The following is a 24,028-nucleotide window of genomic DNA, read 5'->3' as shown; positions in this document are numbered from 1 at the left end:
CAAATCCATGTTGGCTTCGAGTAATCACGGCATTGATGTCAAGGTGCTTCCAGATGGATTGCTTTATGATCTGCTCCAGAATTTTCCCAGGGATTGATGTCAGACTGACTGGTCTGTAGTTCCCAGGTTCCTCCTTTTTACCCTTTTTGAAGATAGGGACAACGTTAGCCCTCCTCCAGTCATCTGGCACTTCCCCGGTCCTCCATGATTTCTCAAAGAGAATAGACAGCGGTTCTGAGAGTTCTTCTGCCAGTTCCTTTATTACTCTAGGATGCAGTTCATCTGGCCCTGGAGATTTGAACTCATTCAAAGTAATGAGGTGTTCCTTGACCATATGCCTGTCGATCTCAAGCTGCAATCCTGCCCCTTCAGCCTGTACTTCGCCTTTGCCAGGGGGGTCATAGACCCTCTTTTGGGAGAAGACTGAGCCAAAGTAGGAATTGAGCACCTCTGCCTTTTCTTTGTCATCTGTTATCATTTTGCCATCCTTATTTAATAGCTGAACAACCATTTCTTTCCTCTGCCTTTTACTATGCACGTAGCTGAAGAAAGCCTTTTTGTTGTTTTTAGCATCCCTCGCTAACCTCACCTCGTTCTCCGCTTTAGCCTTCCTGACGCCATCCCTGCAATTCTGTGCTACCTGCCTGTACTCTTCCTTTGTTACTTGGCCTTCTTTCCACTTCCTATATGTGTCCTTTTTTGTTTTCAGGTCATCCCTAAGCTTTTTGTGAAGCCACATTGGCTTCTTCTGTTGTCTTCCACCTTTTCTTCTTGTTGGAATTGTTTGTGATTGTGCCTTGAGAATTTCCTTTTTTAAAAGTTCCCACCCATCTTGGACTCCTTTTCTCGCTAGCATTGTTTGCCATGGGACCTTACTGATCATTGTTCTGAGTTTATTAAAATCAGCTTTCCTAAAATCCAGGGTACGCGTTTGAGTACACTCGGCTTTTGCTTCCCTTAGAACCAAGAACTCAAGTACAACATGGTCGCTTTCCCCCAGAGTTCCTGTAACTGCTACTTTATCCACTAAGTCATCTCTGTTGGTTAGGATCAAGTCAAGGATAGCCGATCCTCTAGTTCCTTCCTCTACTTTCTGTAGGAGGAAGTTATCCGCCACACAAGTCAGGAATTTCCTGGAGGGGCCATGTTTTGCAGAATTTCTCTCCCAACAAATATCGGGGAAATTGAAGTCCCCCATTACTACTACATCATGCTTCCTTAAAACATTGGCTATTTGCTTTTCAAAAGTTTCATCCTTGGCTTCTCCTTGATTGGGTGGCCGGTAGTAGACTCCGACCACCAGGTTCCTTTTATTCTTTGCTCCATTTATTTCAACCCAGATGCTCTCGATGGGGCTACCAAGCTCCTCCTCCTGTATTTCTGTGCAGAGATATGTATTTTTCACATACAGTGCAACCCCGCCTCCCTTTCTGTTCCTCCTGTTCTTTTTGAACAAGTTATATCCTTCAACTGCTGTATTCCAGTCATGAGAGTCATCCCACCAAGTCTCAGTTATACCTATCAAGTCATAATTTCCCTCTTGTATTAAGAGTTCAAGTTCGTTCTGTTTGTTTCCCATACTCTGGGCATTAGTATATAGACATCGAAGACCATGTGCTTCATAGTCTGGCTTTCTTCCTACATGTGTCTGAAGACTATTATTGGGCGCTATCAGTGCTGTTCTCTCCATTGCAGTGCATGCGCCTATGTCCATTGTTACCCCCAACATTACATCTCCCTTCCCCGTAGGATTCAGTTTAAAGCCCTCCTGATGAAGTTCTTCATGCTGTGGCCAAACACATTCTTCCCAGCCTTTGTGAGGTGCAACCCATCCCTAGCCAACAGCCCATCTTCCAGGAAGTATAGCCCGTGGTCCCAGAATCCAAATCTCAAGATCACTTTGAATTCTGTTTCTGTCTTCCAAAGTATTAGCTCCCCTGCCCAATTTGGTGTCATCTGAAAATTGGATCAGCATTCCCCGCCCCTACTCCTCCAAGTCATTAATACAAATGTGGAAGAGCACTGGGCCCAGGACTGAGCCCTGCAGTACCCCGCTCATGACCTCTCCCTAGTTGGAGAAGGTCCCGTCGATAAGCACGTTTTGAGTCCGATTCTGTAGCCAACTGTGGATCCACCAGATCGTTGTTTCCTCTAGCCCACTCTTAGCTAGTTTGCTCATCAGGAGATCCTGGGGCACTTTATCGAGAACTTTGCCGAAATCGAGGGATATGATGTCCCCAGCACTCCCACAGTCCACAAGGGAGGTGACCTGATCCAAAAATGAGATCAGATTGCCACAGCAGGCAAGGGCCGCCCTCATGCAGTCCAGGCTGCTCCTTGCGGGGCGAAGGTCTCGTTGGCCTTTTCAGGCGGCTGAGGCTAGCATGAGGGGGCTTCAGCCAGCAGGGCTCCCTTGGGGGCCGCCACGGTGCTGTCTGCGTCTGCCCTCTGCACAAGGGCATCCGCCCCGGCTCTGCCTGCCGTGCCTCGACTCTGCCTCTTTGACCAGACCTCGCGTGCCTCGATTGGACTCCCGCCAGGCGCTGCAGCCCCCCCGGCAAGTCTCGCAGGCTCACGGCACGAGGCACTCCCATTCCCCGAGCTCTCCCTGCCCCCTGGGGATAGTGGGCTTACCTGGAGAGCAGTGTTCCCACAGCCATCTGCACAGGGGACCTGGGGGGCAGCGTTTGTGTGTGTGACCCCTGGAAGGCCCTCTATGTTTTTTTGTGGGGCCAGGGCAATGTTGCCCACAGACCCGGCTTCCTTGCATGAGGCCGGCCGGGGGGCCGTCCTGTCCAGCACGGGCCTCTTCCCCCCCATCCGTCAGGAAAGCGTCGGCATACGACGGGGTTCTGGAGGGCCCTCGCTGCAGAGCGCAGTGGGAAGCCTCGTGCAAACCAGGGCCTGTGGGAGTCTCCCCAGACCTGCCGTTTGGAGGTAGGACACTGGGCTCATCCACTCCGTTTGTGGCGGTCGAAGGCCCCAGTGGAAGAGGGCAGCCAGGCGGCCCCGTGGGCAGCACCCTCCACCTTCCTGGGGGCGGACCGAATCAATCTGTCGGCATCCTGCGGCGGCCGGTCGTGGGGCTTTTCTCTGCGGTGGATGTTTCCACAGCTTTGGGGTATTCCTCCGCTGCCCGCTCTGCCCAGGATCAACAAGAACGGAAAGCTGGACTTGCCGTCACGTTCCTTGCTGTTCGTCCTTGGAAGGGGCCCATTCCATGGGTAGGGGGTCTTTGCACTTGCCTGGCCCCATAGTCAGTTCAGGGCCTTCCCAGCAGCCTCCCCCATTCTGTCTTGACACCTTCCTTTGTTCCATGCCCAGTTTCTCTCGTCGTCGGTTTGCTGCTGAATTGCTGGGGCGGGGCAGGACCCGGTTTTCCTTTCCGTTTCATTACATGCATACCCCGCCTTTTTTCCTCTTGCAAAGAGCCTGAGGTGGCTTACATGGTGGGGGCCAGGAGAACCCAGCCCTCCCCAGCCCAGCGCTCTTCGCAGTTGCAAGCGTTTTGTCCTTCGGGATGCCGGGGGCCAGAGTCCGTCCCGAAGCGGAGAGGGCTCTCTTCTCCGGCCATAGGCCCTCGAGTCTTTGACCTTCTGGCCGAAGGGGTGTTCACCGCTGCCTGGTCTCCTGCAAGGAGCGGCACAGCAAGGGACCTCGAGGCCAACGCCGGCCGCTCCTTGCGGACGTTGGGGGCTTTGCAGTTGAGTCCTGCTGCGAGGGGTAATTTGGCATGCAATTTCCTTCCAGACTGGAGGGCTACTGGACTGCAGCAGCAAACTGGCCAGTGAACACCCTTTTGAGTTTATTTATTCATTAAATTTCTTAATCACCCGTCTGGCCACTCTGGGCGATGTGCAGCAATACGACCCGTTTTAAAGCAATACGATTCTACATTAAAACAGCATATTGCTAAAAATACCCTAACCCAGCCCAAATGCCTGCCTGAACAACCATGTTTTCAACGCGTGGTGGAAGCTCATCAAAGAGGGGGCATGGCAGCGTTCCCTAGGGAGGGAGTGCCACACAGAGGGGGCCACCACGGAGAAGGCCCCGATTGATTGAACGGGTGCCCCCAGTGGATCAGACACTCGTGGGCGAGTGTCTTCCCTTGTTAACTGTTTTAAATGCAAGCGGCCTTGCAGAAGCTACCACCGGCTGGCACCACCTTCAGCAGAGGCCTCCCCACTCCCCCGCTCTTGACAGTGGGTGCTTGGTGCCGCCCCTGGGGGCATCGTATAAAGCCACGGAAGGATCTGGTGCGTGGTCCGCACCCATCCCTTCTGCAGGCTTTGGAGCCTGGATGAAAAGGGTTTCCAGCCCCTCCCCCCGTGATCCCCTCTCCCGCAGTTCCGCATCTCCTTGTTGCCGTCTTAAACTTCCAGGAGCTTCAGAACGACTTGGACCGGGAAACGAGCAGCTTGCAGGAACTGGAGGCCCAGAAGCAGGATGCCCAGGACCGCCTCAACGAGATGGACCAGCAGAAGGCCAGGTTGAAGGACATGCTGAGCGACGTCAGGCAGAAGTGCCAGGAGGAGACACAGGTGGTGAGTGGGGCAGGGCAGGGCAGGGGGCAACGCATGGCCTCCGCCACGCGTGCCCTGCACCCTCTGGGCCTTTTGGGCAGCGGCATCCCAGGATTCCTGGCTGTCGGCCTTGCTGGCTGGGGCTTATGGCAGTCGAGGTCCCACACACTTGGCTAAGGAATGCGCCTCCTCGAACCAGGCATAGAGAAGACCTGTGGAACTGACTGCCTCAGGACACGCGGGTGCCGGTACAAAGGGCTGGGCGCGTTCCCGGAGGGGAGACCCATCCCCAGCTCTCAGCGGTGATGGCTAGACTGGGCCTCCCGTGTCCCGGAGCGGTCTGCCTCCGGATTCCCGGTGCCGAGGCAAGAACCGGCGGGTGGCTGCAGCCCCATGCCTCGCGTCTGCGGTGCTTCCCATTAAGTCGGAACGCTGTCGGGATGTCTGTTTCAGATCTCGTCGTTAAAAACGCAGATTCAATCCCAGGAATCGGATCTCAAATCCCAGGAAGACGACATCAGCCGAGCCAAAGCCGAGCTGAACCGGCTCCAGCAGGAGGAGACCCAACTGGAGCAGAGCATCCAGGCCGGGAAAGTGCAGCTGGAGACCATCATCAAATCTCTGAAATCCACGCAAGAAGAAATCAACCAGGTAATGTTAGTTCCTCGGGAAGGGCGAAATGCCGGCTCTTGCAGTTGGTGAAGGGTCGTCTGCTCGACATTGGGGAGTTCTTGCGCTCAGTGACTGGCCAGGTGGGCAATTAGGACATTTAATAAAATAAATAATAATAAGTATTTTGGTCATGCTTTGGAAGGAGGGGTTGTGTTTTCCAAGGTGAAGGAGGCCCCCCCCCCAGTTTTGAAGGGCAAAACCCTCGCAAAACAGCACGCAGGGCCTGTTTGCAAGGTTCCCAGATTTCGGCGGACGCTCTTACCAAGCGATTCTGTGATTCTATGAATGGGGTCACTTTCATGCTTTGCTGCTTGCGTTCTTCTCTTAAAAATTGTTCTAAGGCTTCATTGCTTTTCATTGCTGCATGCCCCCTCGACGGCTTTTTTGCAAGGCAGAGGTGCTGTATAAAAGCAGAGAATACGTGAACGCCTGCCAAGGGGCTGCTCTGACGGCAGGGGAGCGTGGCCCAAATTGCATTGGCGGGGGGGGGGGGGTGAGGGCAGGAGTGTGTTCACCAGCTGTGGGGCGGTCGAGCTGTGAGTGTCCTCCTCGCGCAGGCAAGGAGCAAACTCTCCCAGTTGCAGGAGAGCCACCAGGAAGTGAACCGGAGCGTCGGCCAGTACAGCGAGGCCTTAAATGGGGTGCACGGTGGCAGCCTGACGAACCTGGCTGATCTGCTTGAGGGGAACCCCCAGAAGGACCGGGGCGGGTTTGGAACCTTGGTGAGGACCCGGCCCAGGGCTGTGTGGGGAGCATGGGCTGGGTGGGCGTGGCTGGGGGATGAGGGGGGGGCGCGAGTGGGGGAGAGAAGGGGCATGCCCACCCCCCTTTGGCTCTCAGGCGCTGCCAGCCCCAGGTCCAAGTGACGGCCGGGGCACTCTCTTCGGCTTGGGCCAGAGTTGTGCCGCTCCTTCGACGGGCTCCCCTTCCCCGGTTCTTTGATGAAGCCCTCATTATGCACTGAAGAGCCTCGCGCCTGTAAACACCGGTGGGGTGCCAGGGAAATGAGACGACGGGGACAGACAAAAGAGGGATTATTGGACCATGGAAACAAAAAACAGAACTCGGGAGCCAGAGCAGCCCAGCCACACTATGAGATGGCCCAGCCGCATGGCCCAGCCAGCCTCAAAAGCGAAACGACGGTGGTGCGCGGGCCAGGCAGCCAGGTCTAGGGAGGGCATTCCAGGAAGCCTCCCACCACAGAGAAGGACCCCTCCTACCACAGAGAAGGACCCCTCCTACCACAGAGAAGGACCCCTCCTACCACAGAGAAGGACCCCTCCTACCACAGAGAAGGACCCCTCCTACCACAGAGAAGGACCCCTCCTACCACAGAGAAGGACCCCTCCTACCACAGAGAAGGACCCCTCCTACCACAGAGAAGGACCCCTCCTTGCTGGCCTCCAAAGGTGGAGGCTGCTAGGGAAAGGCCTCCGAGGGAGGACGCCGTTGGCAGGACCGGGGGGGGGAGGGGGGCCTTTGGGGCGGTCCCTAGAGCTCCCGGGGCTTCTGAAAGGTAGAACCTTCCATCGCCGGGGCTGGAAGCCCGCTGGGAGTCAGCGAAAATCTCCCAGGGCTGGAGCCAGAGAGTCGGTCCCCTTGGAGCCGCCAGGCGAGGGGTTGGCTGAAGCTGAAGGCGTGGGCGGGGCTGGCGCAAAGCGGCCCGGCTGAGTCAGGGTGGAGGCAGGGCGTGCGGCCTGGTTCGGAGCCCTGTGCTCAGCTGCTCCGTGGCAGCGGCCCCTCTCCGCCCCCGACCGCACGCCTGCCTCAGCCGGCAGCCCCCAGACGCGAGGCTCTGCAGCGCCGGCCCAGGCCGGCGGCCCCCGGGCCCTGCATTGGGCTGTGGCGTGAGCCCACGGCTGGGAGATGCGGCAGGCAGAGGCCAGAGTGGCGGCATTTTGCTCCCGCATGTCTCCCTTTGCCGTTTGGTTCCTTGGACGTGTCATCCCCGTCAAATGTGCCTCTGGAAGCCTGCTCAGGAGGAAATCGTGTCCTGATGTGATCCCACCCTAGCCAGAGGTTCAGAAGCCGCTGAGGAAACAGCCCCAGCTCTGAAGCCCACTAGGCTGTCCGGGTGCCGAATTCAGGCGCACAGATTGCCCTGTGGGCCACCTGGCGTTGGGCTCAGCGGTTCCTCGGGGCTCGCGGATTCCAGCGTCTTGCCTGCCGGGTGTCTCAGTGGCTCTGATCCTGCTGCTTCCGCGTGTGCCACCAGGACGATCCGTTCAGGAGCAAGGCCCTGCTGTTCAGCGCCAACGCCCAAGAGCTGCATCCAGACCCTTTCCAGGCGGAGGACCCTTTCCGAGGGGCAGACCCTTTCAAAGGCAGTAAGTGATCCTGTCCTGGGGTGCAAGCTGGGCAGGACCGATATCCGCTTCCCCCATCCTTCTTCCTTTCTCCTTCACCCAGGTGACCCGTTTTTGAACGACCCCTTTGCTGAGCAGACCCCAGCAGCAGGTGAGACCCCCGGCCCTTTCTTCACAGCAGTGGCCATCTCTGGTTGGTTTGCTTAAAGATCGGCGTGGCTGCCGCTGCGGGCAGGGAGAGGGTCCGGGATTCTTCGAGGGGCATTGCCATGTCCTCTCCAAGGAGATGGGGGAACAACAGGGTCTGATCCGGTCCCTAATCCGTAGCTCTGTGTGTGAGGATTAAAAGAAACCCGAAGGAAAATGAACGTGAAAACAAAGCCCACCACATTCAACAGCATGGCAGTCGAAACACCGTTACGCCGGCAATTGAAACGCCGCTTGAACGTGGTTCTTGCTTCCCCCACGTTAGCGTGCGAACGCTGGGTAGTGCCAGGATCGGGACGGGCCTCCGCGGGTGGCCGTCCTGTCCCTGCCCGCTGGCGGTCGGAAGCCTCCCCCTGCGGTGCCCAGGCGTTTGGCTGCTACGCTTCCCCGTTCATTTCCTGCCTTTAACTCTGTTCGGCCAGATCCGTTTGGAGGAGACCCGTTCAAAGAAAGCGACCCGTTCCGGTCTTCTGCGCCTGAGGATTTCTTTAAGAAGGCTGAGAGAAGTGATCCGTTCACTGCAGACCCCTTCTCCCAGACGCCCCCGCTGCCCTCCAGAGTAAGGACGTTTGGCGTCGCCTGCTTCTCGTTCAGGCTGTGCTCGCGTCCTTCGCTTCCCGCCATGTGTCGCCCCGCCCTGCCAGAGCAACAAAGCAGCATGCAAAGGCACACAGGCCCCAGATCTCGGGCCGGTCGCGTGGTCCTGGCCTGGTGTCAGGCCAAGCCCCCGGGGCGATGTCTTATGCCGTGGCACCCATGAGGGCAGAGGCCCACTCCCTGTGGCCGCCCGCCCTGTTCCTGCAGGCAGCGGAGAGACCCAGGGCCGGGCCTCACTGGTGCAGGGGGAGGAAGGGGCTGCCCGTGGGAAGGCCAAGGCCTGGGCCAGCAGGGGGCCGGAGGCTGGGAGCTGTGCTTGGACCCAGGCCGGGAGCCAGGCAGCCCTTTCAGGGCCCCGCGCGGCTGGCCCCTGGCCTCCTTTTGAGCCTGCGGCAATGGTCATGCAGTCTTCCCGTGTTTTCATGCCACTCCCTGCCCGCAGACGTGCAGTCGAAAAAGGCACGACCCACAGAGGAAAGGGATGGGGAGGGAAGAGGGGGAAGCCATGCCTTTCTCCAGCAGGGCTGGTGCTGTGGCCCCGCGCCCCCTCCCTCCGTGCAGCCTGTCTTCAAAGGCCGGCCGCGTGCTGCAGATTGCTGCTGTCTGCAGGGAGCGTCGGTGGGCCACTATTATTTCTGTATTTTTTTAGCTATTACTTTCCCCCCCGCCTTTCCCCCCCGCCTTTCCCCCCCGCCTTTCCCCCCCCAAGGAACCCAAGGCGGCGTACGTAGTCCTCCTCCTCCTCCTCCTCCATTTTACCCTCACAGCACCAACCCTGCGAGGTGGGCTGGGCTGAGAGTCTGCGACTGGCCCAGAGTCCCCCAGCGAGCCTCCGTGGCCGAGGGGGGACTCGAACCCGGCTCCCCCGGCCCAGCACTCTAGCCACCACACCACGCTGGCTCTCTCAAGGGCGGCTCGTAAAGGAGCCAGAGGGCTCTGGGCGTCTCTGTAGGCCTGGGCAGCGGGGCGGTGTTGTGTGATGGCCGGACCCCCGCCCACTGACTGCTCGAGGGCCCCGGTGACCTCCTCCTTCTCCCCTTCCGCCGTAGCTGGACGCCCTTGAGCACAGTGACCCCTTCCTGTCGTTGAGCGCCCCTGCTTCCAAAAGGCCAGGTGAGAGCAGCCCCGACAGGTGCCTCCGCCAGCGTGGCTTCGTCCCGGAGCCTCTGTCTTTGCGTTTGCCGCGCCGCCGCGCCGCCCCTCGCCTTCCGAAGTGGCTGGGGTGCTTCTGGCCAAATCCTCTGCCCGGCGCAGGGGAGAGCTTGTGGGGGCGGGCTTACAGGTCCCCGGGGGGCGACAGGGCTGGGGGCTGCGGAGGGGCGCTGCACGCAGCATCACGAGGGCTCCCGGTCTGACCAAAGCGTCCTGGGCGAATCAGGCTGGCCATTGCCCAGCGGCAGCCTGGAAGTCACGGGCCTGTCGGTCGTCGCTTTCAGACCCTTTCGGGACCTTCGATGCCTTTGGCAACAGCGCCTTTGGCAGCAGCAGCGAAGGATTTGCGGATTTCAGCCGGATGTCCAAGGTGAGTTCCCCTCCAAGGATGCTCCTTCCTTGCTCGGAGCCAAGTGAGGACGCAGAAGGGGCCTCATGGGAAGGGGCCCTTGAGGCCATCGAGGAATCCCGCTCAGAGCATCCCTGGCGGGGGGTTGGCAGTCTCTGCTGGAAGACCTCCGGGGACGGAGATCCCACCCGCCTCCCTCAGCAGCTGGCTCCAGGGCCCGACTGCTCTGACCGCTAATGTCCCCCCCCAAATCTGCGTCCCTGTAGCTTCGGCCCATTGTTTTGTGTCCTGGAGTCTTGGATGGCAGCGCGCGCCCTGCAGCCCCCTTTTGCGTGGCTGGGGCCCTTGGGGAAGCAGCCCCTGGCAGGGGAATGCACGAGGGGGGAGCAGCCGAGGGGCTTTCCTGCCGCTAGGGGGCAGCGCTGCCCTGGGATGCCTGAAAGGCCTCACGGGCGCCCCCAGCGGCCAGCCCCTTTTCCCAGTCCAGGCCTCGGGCCGTGTGGAAGCCCACAACGGTGGGTAGAATCCAGCGCTGGATGAAGGAGCAGCACCGCAAGGCCAGCAGAAGATGGACGAGCCTTTCCCTCGAAGCCCCCCATAGTCTGGACAGAGGGCCCTGCGGGGGGCTGGGGCGCCCTCTCGCCCCCCCAGGCCTATTGCCTCCCCTGGCCTATTGCCTCCCCTGGCCTATTGCCTCCCCTGGCCCATTGGACGCGATGGACTTGTAGGCCCCATCCAACCCTACTGTGCTGTGGTTCCCCTCCCTCGTGGAGGCTGGGGTGGCTGGGCCGGTGGTCTGGTGGATTCCCGTGCCCCCTGCCTCGTGGACACCCCTTGCATTCCACGGCACGCCTGGTGGCCAGAGGCCGGCCGTCACAAGGGTGGCAGTGGCACGTGGCCTGTGGCGGGGGGCCCTCCCCCCGCGGCCTTCTGCGCATGGAAGAGCCAAGTGCCGGAGGGCAACCTGGGCAAATCGAGCCGTTCCTTGCATCTTCCTCGCCGTCCCCGTCCCATCCCTTGATGGCCGGGGCGGTGCCCGGAGGAGAAGCGCGTCTCCCTCCACGCCGGCCGGCCCCCCGCAGATGGGTGTGTCTTCTTTCGGCTCCCTTCCCTTTCTTGCTGCTGGGAACTGGGGGCGGCCTTGCTGGGACGGAGAAGCAGCGCTGTGCCTTCCTGCCTGCGTCTGTTCATGCAGTAGCTCCACGGACCCAGCAGCCACGAGCTGGGCCTGGGTGTCTCCGACGGCAGTGGCGCCCTGAGGCCCCGCCTGTGCCACGTGGTGTGGCGGGATCTGCCACGTTTGTCTCCTTTAAAAAGTGAAGACCAGCCCCCCGGACATCGCGCTCCAGGCCCGGTTGCCCTCCGGGTCCCTGGCCTCCGGTGCTGAGTCTCTCTCCATCTCTCTCTCTGTGTGTCTGTCTTCCTCACGCAGCCTCCAGTTTCCGACCCGTTCTCCTCCTCCTTTGGAGGGGCTGCTTTCTCAGATGACCCTTTTAAGAGTAAGGCAGACACTCCCGCCCTCCCGCCAAAGAAAAACATGCCTCCCCGGCCCAAGCCTCCCGGTGGTGAGTCCTCTTCTTCTTCTGTCCTTGGGAGCCAGGGGCAAGGAAGGGCGGGCCGCTCCAAGGGTGGCCCCAAACTCCTTGGGTGGGGTTTCCTGGGAACGTTTTATAGGGAGCAGAACACGCGCGCACTCTCCCTTTTCTATTCTGCTTTCGACCGGAATGGTTGCAGTGCTTGGCCAAGCTCTCTCTCCCCCCAGCCCCCCATGTGTGTGTGAGATCTCTGGTCCCTACCCGGGACCCCCCCGCCCCCATGGCTGCAGCTGGCGCCCAGGATTCCCCAAACGTGGTGTTTCCAAGGGTCTCCTCTCGCCCCGTCTGCCATAAACAGACCGGGAAAGTGTGTGGTTGTGTTTGGGTCTGCTGTGACCCTCCCTCAAGCGCAGCTCCAGCAGAGCGGGGGCACGCCAATCACGCCTCCTCGAGAAACGTGGAGGGCGGGCGGTGTTGGTGCGGGTGTGTCTGGGCCGGGTGAGAAACCCCCTCCCCGGTGAGTGGCCCCTCGCCCCGGCCGTGGCTGGCATTGTGGCGCTCTGCCTCGCGGGAGTGTTTTGTGCCAGCACTGGAGGGCTGGGCACTGTGCAGGGGAGATCCGGGTAGCCCCCGCACAGAGGGCAGGGGCTGCTTGGGCCTTGTGGCTTGTGCTGCCCCCACCTGGCGGGGGTCTGCCCCAGCGGGGCTGCTCCTGCGAGCTCCCATGGAAGTTCAAACAGATTCTTGGGGCTCGCCTGTTGCGTGCACAAAGCTGGCGCTCGCCGCCAGCGAGCTTCTAGGCACAAGCTGTTGAGCATCAAAGGAGAGAAACAGATTTTTTTTCGAAGCACAGGAAGCCTCTGTGTGGGTGTCAGTGATTGCGAGTCACTCCAGTGCGCCCGGGCTGCAATCGTGGGACCAGCTGCAGTGCCCCACCCAGAACCACTTCCTCTTCGCAGCGCAGTCGGAGCGGCGCGGCTCGCCGGCAATATCAGGGGGGCAGAGCCTGGGCCGCTCGCCGGGGGTGGCCCCCGGGCGCCGTGGGCCTGCGCCAGGCCTGTGTAGGCCTGGAGCACTCTGTGCTGCCCCAGGCCCAGCGGGGGGCTTGCCAGGCCCCTTTTTCTCGTCACACCAGACCCTTCGCTGGCCGTCTCCCTTGGGCTCGTGGAGTTGGGAAAAGGGCGGCCCCACAGTGAAGGGGCTGGAGCAGCTCCCCTCGCGGAAAGTTTGCGATGCCCAGGACTGTTTTGCTTCGGGAAAAGGCGAGCATGGGGAGGCGTGACAGGGGAGCGGAGCGGGGACGTTGTCCTCTTTCTCCCCTCTGCGAGAACCCAGAGGGGTCGTCCCGTGAAGCTGGTGGGCGAGCGATTCGGGCACTCCTTCACGCAGCGCAGAGTGCAAACTCAAAGTGGCTCCCGCAAGGGGCAGCGATGGCTTTATCGACTGGGCTGGCTGGTTAGACAGATTCCCGGAGGAGGAGGCTACCGGTGGCTACCAGCCCCGATGGCTCTGTGCTCGCCCAGCACCAGCGGCAGGATGCCCATGTGCTCAAGTTGCTGATGTGCTTGTGTCCTGCTTGTGGGCTTCCCGCAGGGGTGTCACGAAGGGGTGTTGAGCCACCAGACGCTGCCCAGAACGTGGTTGCTGCTGCTGGATCAGGCCCCAGGAATTTGGGGCGTGCCGCCAGCCGGCGCTGCTCTGCCTGACACCATCCGGGCTGCATCTGTCTTCCTGTGCCCCATCGTTCGTTTTAGGAAGGACTTCGGCAAAGTGGAACGCATCCAGAGGGTGGCAAGGGTCCCGGGAGGGGCGGCGGAAGAGCTTGGAGACGAGGACGGGGAGACAGCGTTGCGGTCTCCAGGCAGCTGAAGGGGAACCAAGACCCCTTGGTTCGAGTCCAGAGGGTAGGACTCGAACCATGGGGCGGGGATGACGGGGCAGCCGTCCTGGGGAAGAGCTGCTCGACAAAGTCTGCAGTTCAAGCATCGGTGGATGCGTTTATTTATGGGGTGTTTTTACCCCACTCCTCAGCCAAAAAAGGCTCCCTGGGTGGCCTAGAAAGATGACTATTGAGACAGGCCCTGCCCTCGGGCTTGCAATCGGAAAGACACGACACAGAAGGAAAGGGGAGTGGGAGGAAGGAGGGGAAGGGAAGCCAGTGCGCCAGTGGCCGATGTGTGGGGCGAGGCTGGTCTCCCCGCTTCGATGATACTCGTCTCGGCAAGCAGCCGATGGACGAGCGACACCGAGCTGGGTCATGGAATTGTTCCGTGCAGCCTGCGCTTGCAGGCCTTCAAGGTGTCGAGGTTCGATGCAGGATGCTCAGTGCCCACCAAGGTCCAGCACAAGGGCTGGTGCAGGTCTGTGTGCAGGTGCGGGATCGGTTTCTGCCAGCTGTCAGATGCGCGAGATCTGGCCTGTCCTCCCCTGCGTATCTCGGGCCTTGTGCAAAGGCAGGCCCTGCCGGGCTTCCGGCGGGGTTGGATGGCGGGCTTAGAACGCACACATGCACAGAGAACGGTTGCTTCATGGTGTGATCCTGTTCCGGCCTCTCGTGCTCTCGCTTTGCTGAGAAGCTGCCTTTGCAAAGTTGGCATCTCATCTCCGTGGTTAACGCCTCTGCTTCTGATTCGAGGCCTGGTCTCTGTTCCCACACCACGGGAGGCTCTTTCTCAGTGGCTGAACTGTCGAGACATTCCATGACGTGGCAAAAGGCCCACAGTGCGGCAGGGGCGAGCTGCGTTTGGACGGTAAGATGCCCGCCTTTGTATCGGGCCTGCAACATGCAGGCCCTCGGCTTTCACAGCTTCGGTGGCCAAGTGCTGTTGCCTGTTTTTCGCGGGGGCTTCTGGCGGAGGGCCTGGGGTTGGGCCTGCAGTGTGTTTCCATAGAATCATAGAAAAGTAGGGTTGGAAGGGGCCTGTAAGACTGTCGAGTCCAACCCCCTGGTCAGTGCAGGTCTCCAGGTCAGGCCCCCCTGCGGAATCATAGAATGGCAGGCTGCAGAGCTCGCAGGGCGCCCGGGGCGTGCTGCGAGAGAAGAGCCACCTCGCCTCACTCTCAGCACACCAGCCGGGGCTGGCCGAGGCTGTCGAGCCTCAGGGGCTCGTGGGCAAGCCCAGCCTGCTCGGCGCGGTGCAGGAGTCATAATAGTCAGTAGTCAAAGAATCATAGAATAGTAGGGCTGGAAGGGGCCTACAAGGCCATCGAGTCCCGAGAGGGCTTCCTGGGACAGGCGCACGTGCTGCGGCTGCTGTGTTTTTCCCCGTCCTCTTCTCGTCTTTTCTGCCGCCTCTGCCGTTGTGAGCCGGAAACCCCGTCCTCCGAGCGGGGGTGCTGCCCGGAGACCCAGCGGGGTCCTTGCTCCACACAGCATCAGTGCCCGGGGGCAGGGACGGGGTGGCCTAGCCACGAAGCGGCCTTCTGCCCTTCGGACGGGCGCAGGCGTAGGCAGGAGCCTTCATGGCTGGGCTTGCCAAGGGAGCTCTGTGCTGGCTATCCGAGGTGGGCAGCTCTCCCTAGAAAATGCGCGTGGGGCGTGGCCCACCAGGCCAGGCTTCCCTTTGCCGGGAGCTGCTTGGGCATCTCATGGCGCTGAGGAGGCCAATGCGTCCCTGGCCCCCGGCGGGGCGCGCAAGCCAGAGGCCTCCTCGGGAGGGCTCAGGGAAGTGGGCCGGGGGGGCAGCGCAGGGGTCAGGCGTGTCTGGCTCAGAGGAGCTGTGTGCTTGCGGGGGGCAGGGGGAGGCGTCTGGTTCCGGGAGGTCTGGGGGCTGGATTCAGAGCTGCGCGTCCACTGGCCCTCTGGAGCCCCCGGCTTCGGACAGCGGCAGAGAGCCCTCACGAGGTGCCCCCGGGTCAAAAATGGCTTGCCGGGGGGCCGCTGTGGGGGAGAAGCAGACATCCACGCTGTGAGCGACAGCGCTGCTCGCCTTTGCTGTGTTGGGGGAGCGGGCCCTTGGCGTGGTTTGCGTCCGCAGCTGGGCAGCTGCTGACGCTCCGGTGGTTTCTCAGCCGGGGGACCAGTTTCGCTTTGTGTGGGGGGCAGCGGGGAGCAGAGAGAGGAGCCCGTCTCCCCCAAATCTCCTAGCCGGTCCCCAGAGCTCAGAGCACACGGAACGCCGCCCCGGCCCCCGCTGGCGCCCTTGGCCCCCCAGCCATGCAGGAAAGAGTGGCGCCGTCCAGACCGTGTGTTTCCCCTTGTTGCTGCCGTGCGGGAGCACCATGGATAGAACTGTTGGGGGGGGGGTCCTGCGCATCTGGTGGAGCATCTCCCACCCTGGGGCCGTCCCGAGGCAGGGCGGGGTGGGGGGAGCTTGGCTAGTTTTCGCCTCCCGGGGCGGGGGAGAGTTGCGATCCCCCCCCACGGTAAGTAACCTCTCCCTTTTCTTCCTTTTGTTCCTTCTCCCCCCCTTCAACCTTTTCCAGGTAAAAGTCCTCCCGTAAGCTACACGGGGCCTTCTGACTTTGCCAAGCCCCCCGACCCGTTTCAGCCGTTTGGGGCTGACCGCTGTGACCCGTTTCAGAGTAAAAGGGGGTTTGGGGACCTATTTAGTGGAAGAGACGTGTTTGCACTTTCCTCTTCGAGTAAGCCTTCTAAAGACTCTTCCCTGGGCTTGGCTGACTTCAGCTCTGTAAGTTACGTTCCTTCTCTCTGAACACACAGCTGCTTTTTCTACGCTGCCTGCCGCCTCCAGGCCTCTCTGGCATCATTTCTGTTCCCTGTGCTCTCCCCCCCCCCCCCAGCTTCTGTCTCGTCCCTCCCGCTGTCTCCCTCTTCTCCCCCATTGTGGTAGCCCCGTATTAATACTTCTGTATCCTGCAGCCCCTTCTCGATCAATAAAAAGCGCTTTGAGTTCCACGCTGCTCATTAGAGAGGTTCGTTTGCTTGCTTGTATCGTTCTTGTAGCGGAGCTCTGCCTCTCCTCTCCGGACTGACTCCATCTGTGCCATTGGCGGGGGGCAGAGGGGCACAGTCCGAGGCCCCTTGCAGAAACCTCATGGGGTCCAGAAAGTGGTTTTGTGTGTGTTTTTAAACTCTTTGGTCTCTAACCAAAACTTCCTGACTGTTCAGAAAAACTTCCTGACTGTTAGAGCAATACGACAATGGCACCAATTCCCTAGGGAGGTGGGGGGCTCTCCCACACCGAAGGCGTTCAAGACGAGACTAGACAGCCATCTGTCAGGGATGCTCTGGCTTGGATTCCTGCATTGAGCAGGGGGTTGGACCTGATGGCCTTGTAGGCCCCTTCCAACCCTACTCTTCTATGATTCTATCAAAGAACCTGCTTACAAACACTTTCTGGCTTGAATCCCCCAAACACGGTGCAATCCAGGCTCTTTGGGGGTTCTTTTTGTGGGGTTGGTAATTCTGCATGGACACCCCAGATTGATCTTTCTTTCTTTCTTTCTTTCTTTCTTTCTTTCTTTCTTTCTTTCTTTCTTTCTTTCTTTCTTTCTTTCTTTCTTGGAATCATAGAATAGTAGTGCTGGAAGGGGCCTGTAAGACCAACAAGCCCAACCCCCTGCTCCATGCAGGAATCCAAGTCAGAGCATCCCTGACAGATGGCTGTCCAGCCTCGCCTTGAATTTATTTATTAAATTTCTTGATTGCCCATCTGGCTGGTCACCCGGCCGCTCTGGGTGCTATACAACAGTACCATTTTAAACGGTAAAATTATACATGAAAACATTGTTTGAAAATACCCAAACCCACCCCAAATGCCTGCGTGAAGAACCAGGTTTTCAATGCATGGTGGAAGCTCATTAAAGAGGAGGCATGGCGGGGTTCCCTAGGGAGGGAATTCCACAGAGAAGGCCCTCTCCCTTGTCCTCCCCAGCCTAGCTGTCCTGGCTGATGAGACAGACAGAAGGCCGGCCGAGGCTGATCTCGTTGAGGTGTTGCTGGAGGCGCTCCTTGAGATTGGCTGGGCCGGAACCATATAGGGTTTGAAAGGCCAAAACCAAAACCTTGAATTTGGCCCGGAAAGCAACGGGCAAATCCTTCAGCGCCGGAGTGATGTGATCATGCCGGTGGCTGCCTTTTTAAAAGCCCACTGCATAAACGTGGATATTAGGGGACTAGGGGGTCACAACAGACAAAAGGCCATGAGGGACTGGTAAGGCTTCGGAAGGTGCCATTGGGGTGAGGGTTGACCCCAAAGAAGCTAATGGGGCAGAATGTCACGTTTCTGGAAGGAGAACCGAATGCCGTGGGTCTAAGCTGGGGTAGAAGCAGCTAGGTTGCAGCACGAGATATTGGGGGGATGGAGGAAGGGCAGTCGTGTGGTCCACAACTTTGACTCAGCCCCGAGGCCCAGGGCTTGGGGATCCGCCGCGCCTGGGCTGCCGAGGCCCAGTGTGGAGCAGCAGGTCCGTGTGTGGCCATCTCCAGAGCAGAGAGGCGTTGCCTCGGCTTCATTTTGCTTTCTGAAGGCACCGTCGGCCTCTGATCTTCCTGGGCACGGTGCCGGGCTGGGGTCGGCAGCCGGCTGGCTTCGAGCATGGCTTGTTTGGGCAATCCAGGCCTTAACATCTGTGTGGGTTGGGGGGGTTACTTCTCTTTTTACGCCGATTCCAGCTGCGTTGTTTCGGGTGATGTCACCTCTCCAGGAGTGTCGGTGCTGCCATTCGTCGCACGCCTGGCACCAAAGGTGAGGTGCTGGGACAGTGTGCCCTCCCCCCCTGCCCCTTCTCTGCATTGCTTCGGTGGAGGGAGCAAAGCTCCCTGGCCAGGTCCGGCTGTAGGCGTCCCCCGGATCCCTCTTCCGTTGGATGGGATGGGAGAGGCGTTCAAGGGGTACAGATCAGCGTGCTATTGCAAGCCAGCCTCGGGTTTCCCCAGGAGGCCACATCCCCTTCTCCTAATCGACGATAGTTGGGCGCCTTCCCAGCTTTTGTGCGGTCCCCCGCCGGCCTCTCCCGAGGATTCATTGCCAGCAGGGAGAGCGCCAAGCCAAAATAGGCTGGTGCTTGCCTTTTGGCCCCACCCCAGCTGGAATGCGGCCCCTGACTGCCTCTTGGGTTGGGAAAGCTTGCTTGGCTCCACCCAGCTGCTGGTCGGGAAGCACCCCCTGGCCCTGGGTGACCCCGGCTTGCGCCCTCCAATGCACCTCCCGGAGCTGCCTGTTCGCGCCACTGTGTGCCCGGAGCGCGCCCTCTCCGTGCGCCTCCTTGCAGCTTCAAAGGCCCAGGGGCGAGCGCGCCCCCCGCTTGCCCCTGGGTCCATGCGGTCCGCTGCCGTGGCTCATCCAGCAGAGGCCACCCCTTGGCGTGCTCCCGCTCCCCCATTCCGGGCCGTGAGGGATTGTTCGCCCCTTCCGCTCCCGATGCTGCCCGCGGAGGACTGCGTTGACCAGCCGCTCCTCCTGTGGCGCTTCTGCTACACGCACGTGCGATTTTTCTCCCAGCACCTTGGGAAGAAATCGGTGCTGGGGGGCCTCTGTGCTGGTGGGCTCCGAGCTTCTGCTGCTCGGGTGCTGTGTCCGACCCTGCGCTGTGTCCTACAGATCCCTGGGTTCGTTCGCTGGCCCAGACGGCCAGGCAGGGCTTCTCCTGGGAATCCCTTGCACTCCCGGAGGGGGCTGGTGCGAGACCCTCGTGTGCTCTTTGCCCTGCGTGTTCCGCTCTCCAGGCCGGGAAAGCCCTTGGGGGCCTCACTGACCTTTCCACGGCTTGCCGGCTGGGCTGGGCCGGGCCCTGCTGCATCCTTGACCCTCCCACGTTGTCCGGAGCTGTCAGAATGCGTTCCCTCTCAGGTATCCAGTGCAGGACAGCAGAGAGCGAGCGAGAGAATGGGGAGGCTTTTCCCAGCTGCACAGCTGATAGAAAGTGCCTTCTCCTGGTGCAGGGAAGCGGGAGGGTTCCCCTGTGACGCACCTTCCCTTGAAGGACGGGGAGAAAGGGGACATGGGTGGGGGGACGTGTTCCCGCCCCACTCGCACGTTAACAATCAAACAAGCCCTGGTTTGGGTGAGCAGCAAATGCGGGACGCATGGGAGCCCCCCGTCACGCAAAGCAGCGCGGCAGGGGCTTGGTGACTTGTGCCTGTCGCGGGCGGTTAGCGATGGCGGCCACATGGACCGCGAGGGCCTGGGAAGAGCTGTGCAGGGCCAGTCCAACGGCCTAGTCCAGCGTCTTGTTCCCGCAGCAGCCAGCCGGATGCCCCAGTGGGAAGCCCACAAGCAGTGCAGGAGTGTAGCGGCACCCTCCCATCCGTGTTCCCCAGCATACTGTCTGTGGTACTGGAGGCAACATAGAACCGTACTTGACTTTAGGATTTGCCAGCCCCAGCATGCATCGCTTTCCATGTGCTCACAATCGGCCGCTTCTGCCATGTTGATTTCTGTTTGGAGCAGTCCTTCTAGAGCTTTTGCGGTCCCTTCTTGTTTGAGCCCTCCAAATAATTGGGTGCTGTCAGCAAATGTGGCCCCCTCGCTGCTCACCCCCCCAGTTCCAGATCCTTTCTGAACAAGTTTAAAAGCACCTGTCTGAGTACAGAGCCGTGGGGGACGTTGCTGTTCACATCCCTCGGTTGCGAGAAATGACTCATTTATTCCACCTCTGTGCTTTCTGTTCATCAGCAGTTGCAAATCCAGACGAGAGCCTCTCCTCTTTGCTCTTCAGCCTTTGGGAAGGGACTCTCTTGAGAGCTTTTTGGACGTCCACGGAAACTATTTACCAGATCATCCAAAGAACTCTCGAGAGTTTAGTAAGATAGGACGCGGCGTTGCGGAAGCCGTGTCCTAGGCTTGCCCTTCTAGATGCTTGATAGCTTTGTATTTATTTCATTTCTGTACCACCCAATTGCCAAAGCTCCTTGGGCGGTTCACAAAAACTGAAACCACAAAGCATGACATAAAACAGTATTAAATATGAAAGATTAAGGGCACAATCCTGTGGCTGCTAGAACCAAGCTCGGGGCCAGCGCTCCGAGGTCAGGTCCCAGGAATCCGCGCCCCTTCCCTCAGTTCATCCCTAGCTCCGCGCTCGGAAGAGCAGCACGAAGTGGGGAAAAGGGAGTGTTCCTGGGGGCGGGGAGGTGGCGGCGGAAACGCCAGCACAATGCTTCCGATGTGCCGTCTGGCCTCCCCCCGCTCCGAGCCGCCCTGGCTAGACAGCGGACATCTAGCCCTAAGTGCGGGGCGGCCGGAACACAGAGGAGACGATCCCCTCCGTTCTCCGTCCACCCTACATTGGAGAGTCGGTCGCCTCCGAGTTTGGAGGCGGCCAACTATCCCCATAGGATTGTGCCCTAAAGCTTCAATATAAAAGTACAACCAGAGTAAAACCTGGCAGCAGAGCAGAGATTTAAAATACAGATTTAAGACAGCAGAGCTAAAAGCCCAGAGTGTCAAAATGCTGGGAAACGAAAAAGGTCTTCACCTGGCGGGCGCCAAAAGGATTGCAACGCAGGGGCCGGGCAAACCTGTCTAGGGAGCTCTTTCCACAGCGGGGTGCCACCTCAGAAAAGGCCCTCTTCTTGGCAGCCCCCTGCCTCACTTCCTTTGGCAGGAGTTCCCAGAGAAGGACCCCCAAAGATCGCCTTAGGGTCCGGGCAGGGACATAAGGGAGGTGGCGATCCTTCAGAGAACCTGGTCCCAGAGTTTAATAAGGCTTTCTACCAGTTTACCCAGAACAGACGTTACACTAACTAGCCTGTTGTTTCTGGGACCCCCTCCAGACCCTTTTTTAAGCAATGGTGTCGCATTGGTCACTTTACAGTTCCAAACTGGAATTTCCAAATTCCCTAGGGAGGCGGTGGGCTCTCCCACACTGGAGGTGTTCAAGACGAAGCTGGACAGCCACCTGTCAGGGATGCTCTGCCTTGGGTTCCTGCATTGAGCAAGGGGTTGGACTCCATGGCCTTGTAGGCCCCTTCCAACCCTACTATACTATGATTCTATGGTACAGAGGCCGATCTTAGGGACATATTTCATGGTTTTGTCAGAAGGTCAGCAGCTTCACACTGGAGTTCTTTAAGAACTCTCGGGTGGACACCATCGGGCTTCGGCAATTTGTTTTCATTTTGTTTAATAAGGTTTCTTGCATCTGGTGTTCTTAAAGATCTTTTTATTGTTGGTCTTTATCTAACTAGCAATATGCTCCTCTGAACCCGTTTTGGCGCCCCGATTGCCTGCTTGCATTTTCGCAGGGCAAACTCGCCCCCTTTTTTGTTCTCCTCATTTGGGCACGACGTCTGAAGAAGCCTCCTTTCCCCCAACAGCTTCCTTGACCCTGTCTGTGAACCACGCTGGTGACCTCTTGGACTTGGTGGCGCCTTTCCTGACCTGCTGAGGTCTGACTTATATTCTGGCTGAGCTTCTGTTGTGGTGGTTTTAAGTCACCCCTGAGCGTCCCGAGGAGATCCGCCCTTCGTGACTTCCCTTTCAACTTCCCCTTTGACAGTTGCTTTGTTTGAGAGAAGTCTCCTCTTTTGAAGCCAACTGCTGACAGTTGGATTTCCTTTACAGTGTAAAGCGTGATCGCGCTGTGGCAGGAATCTAAGTCAGAGCCACCTGTCGGGGATGCTCTGACTTGGATTCCTGCATTGAGCAGGGGGTTCGACTGGATGGTCTTACAGAGCCCTTCCAAACCTACTTTTTATGCTTCTATAGGGATGCTCTGACTTGGAGTCCTGCCCTGAGCAGGGGGCTGGACTTGATGGCCTTGTAGGCCCCTTCCAACCCTCCTATTTTGTGATTCTGTGATCTTGCCTTAGGCCCGGGCGCCACTTGGGAGTAAGACCAGGGTTCCCTCCACGTGGGTGGGTTCCATGGCCAGCTCCCTTTAGGGGACTTGGGAGTTTTGCCTCTTCGTCCTGACTGCGGCATGCACTTAACCTTGACGTCACCCGTTCTCCCGGCCCGGCCTTCCTGATCTCGTTCTCCCATCCCGACAGCACTGAGCATTTGGGCCGGGGGGGGGGGGTGGCATGTCCCGCTGTGGAATGCCCGTTGGGCCCTGGTCTTGTCACCCACAGAGCTTCTTTGAGTTTGCCCCTTTCGAGGTTTCTGGCCTGCTTGACAGGATGCTCCCTCTGATGTACAGGGCGACGCTGCCCCCTGCCCGCCTTTCCTCTAGAGTTTACATCCAAAGATGACCGTCTCTCGCGGGCTGTCTCTGCGCCACCAGGGTCCCGCCACCTATGTTCTCCTCCAAAACCAGGCAGCCCAACGCCCTCACCTGGGTTCGGAGGCTTCTGGCATGAGCGCAGCAGCCCCTGTCCAGGGCGTCCCTCTCCAGCAGTCTCTGGCCTGTGCAGTCTCCTCTTCACCTTCGTACCACATCCTACGCTTTGCTCACAGCCTCTTTGCTCCCCCCTGCCCCATTTGCCCAACCAGACAGGATGTTGTCCTCCTCGCCTGGGGCGATTTATCCTGAGCTGGACACTGCCCAGCTCCTGCCAGCTCTCCCCACACAGGGCTGAGTTCAAAAGCTGCTCTGCCACCGCCGTGTTCAGCAGCAGTCGGCCCGAGTGCAGGGCTGGGCAGAAGGCAGGTCTCCAGGTGTTTGGGACTTGGGCAACCCGAATCCCCTGCCGGCAGGGCCAAGCACGCCGGGAGCTGACGCCCCAAACATCCGGAGTCCTACTTCCGGCTTCAGAGCGTCCGGCTCTGGGGACAAGCTGCCGGGAAAGGCCTGTCGTCTGCTGGGGATCTCCCCAGACACATCGGGTTGGCTCCTACTGGGCAAAGGATCCGCTGGGCTTGGTGCTCTTGGGAGGGTTTTGGAGTCTGGGCTTGCATGTGGCCTTTCTGTAGCGCCCAGACTTGCAGGATGGGTTGCAAGTTGCCCACGTTCACCCTGGACGCTTGTGCTCAGGGGTGGCTTCAGCCTTGAATGTTCCCGCAGCCGAGGGTTGGCGGCCAGATGCGGCTGTGATGGTGCAGGGAGTCGCCTTCCAGCAGGCCAGACAACTCTGGCCTGTCTCTCCAGGGTGGAGAAGGCGATTCCCCATCGCCTGGTCCCCTGATTTATTTCATTTCTGTCCCGCCATTTTTCCTCTTTAAGAAACCCAAGGCGGCGTACATAATCCTCCTCCTCTCCATTTTCGCCTCACAACAACAACCCTGCGAGGTGGGCTGGGCTGAGAGTCTGTGACCGGCCCAGAGTCACCCCGTGAGCTTCCACGGCCACGTGGGGACTCGAACCCGGATCTCCCGGCTCCCAGTCCAGCACTCTCGCCGCTACACCACGCTGGATCTCCACAGGAGGTTTCAGGGATGGTGCTTTGCCCCAGGCTCTGGCCCCTCGTGCCCCCTGAGCACTTCCGTGGTGGCCTGGCCTGGCTCGGGGCCAGCCCCTCAAGGCCCTGCTCCTTCGCTGGTTCATTTCAGAATCCCAGCACACAGTTTCTCCTCTCTGCCTCCTGCAAAAAAAAGAAGGGGGTGTCTTAGGTCAAGGGCCATGTGGGGAGGCGGGAATGGTCATGCTTTGGGTTTATAGAGCCTGAGGAGCCAAGAGGGAGGGAGAGGGAATCAGGACTGACGGACAGGGACGCTGGAGTAAAAGGAGGAGGCTGTTCTTAAAGTATGCACGTGTTTGCTGAAACCGTTCTTCCCCCGCCTTCCAGTCCGGAGCCCCCCCAGATTAGCAGAAGACGCGTACGTAAAAGTTAAAGAGGAGAAAGGGAACCGTCGGGGGGAGCAGAATAGTGGGAGAATTCGAGACCCCAAAGGAAAAGGG

At 59.5% G+C, this 24,028-nt stretch overlaps 1 protein-coding gene across 8 annotated transcripts in view; it reads left to right on the top strand.

Annotated features, from left to right (window-relative positions):
- The window catches only part of LOC146334010 (epidermal growth factor receptor substrate 15-like 1), a 50,828-nt gene that overhangs the window by 24,639 nt on the left and 2,161 nt on the right, over nucleotides 1–24,028 (top strand). For 3 of the 8 annotated variants that reach the window (XM_084825235.1, XM_084825237.1, XM_084825236.1), the window contains 10 exons: nucleotides 4,386–4,547; nucleotides 4,980–5,177; nucleotides 5,756–5,920; nucleotides 7,414–7,525; nucleotides 7,608–7,655; nucleotides 8,134–8,270; nucleotides 9,358–9,421; nucleotides 9,745–9,830; nucleotides 11,242–11,374; nucleotides 15,770–15,975. In XM_084825235.1, coding sequence (XP_084681361.1) covers nucleotides 4,386–4,547; nucleotides 4,980–5,177; nucleotides 5,756–5,920; nucleotides 7,414–7,525; nucleotides 7,608–7,655; nucleotides 8,134–8,270; nucleotides 9,358–9,421; nucleotides 9,745–9,830; nucleotides 11,242–11,374; nucleotides 15,770–15,975 — 1,311 coding nt within the window. Of the gene's footprint in view, nucleotides 1–4,385; nucleotides 4,548–4,979; nucleotides 5,178–5,755; nucleotides 5,921–7,413; nucleotides 7,526–7,607; nucleotides 7,656–8,133; nucleotides 8,271–9,357; nucleotides 9,422–9,744; nucleotides 9,831–11,241; nucleotides 11,375–15,769; nucleotides 15,976–21,566; nucleotides 23,216–24,028 lie in introns of those variants that run through there. The other 5 variants (XM_084825238.1, XR_014786432.1, XM_084825239.1 and 2 more) reach the window with 5 other exon arrangements.

Source organism: Heloderma suspectum, chromosome W, assembly GCF_057233095.1.
Source record: "Heloderma suspectum isolate Gila_16-S chromosome W, 16-S_ref, whole genome shotgun sequence".
Lineage (NCBI taxonomy): Eukaryota > Metazoa > Chordata > Lepidosauria > Squamata > Helodermatidae > Heloderma > Heloderma suspectum.
The sequence above is the reverse complement of the archived record's forward strand: the minus strand, read 5'-3'. Positions and strand labels throughout refer to the sequence as shown.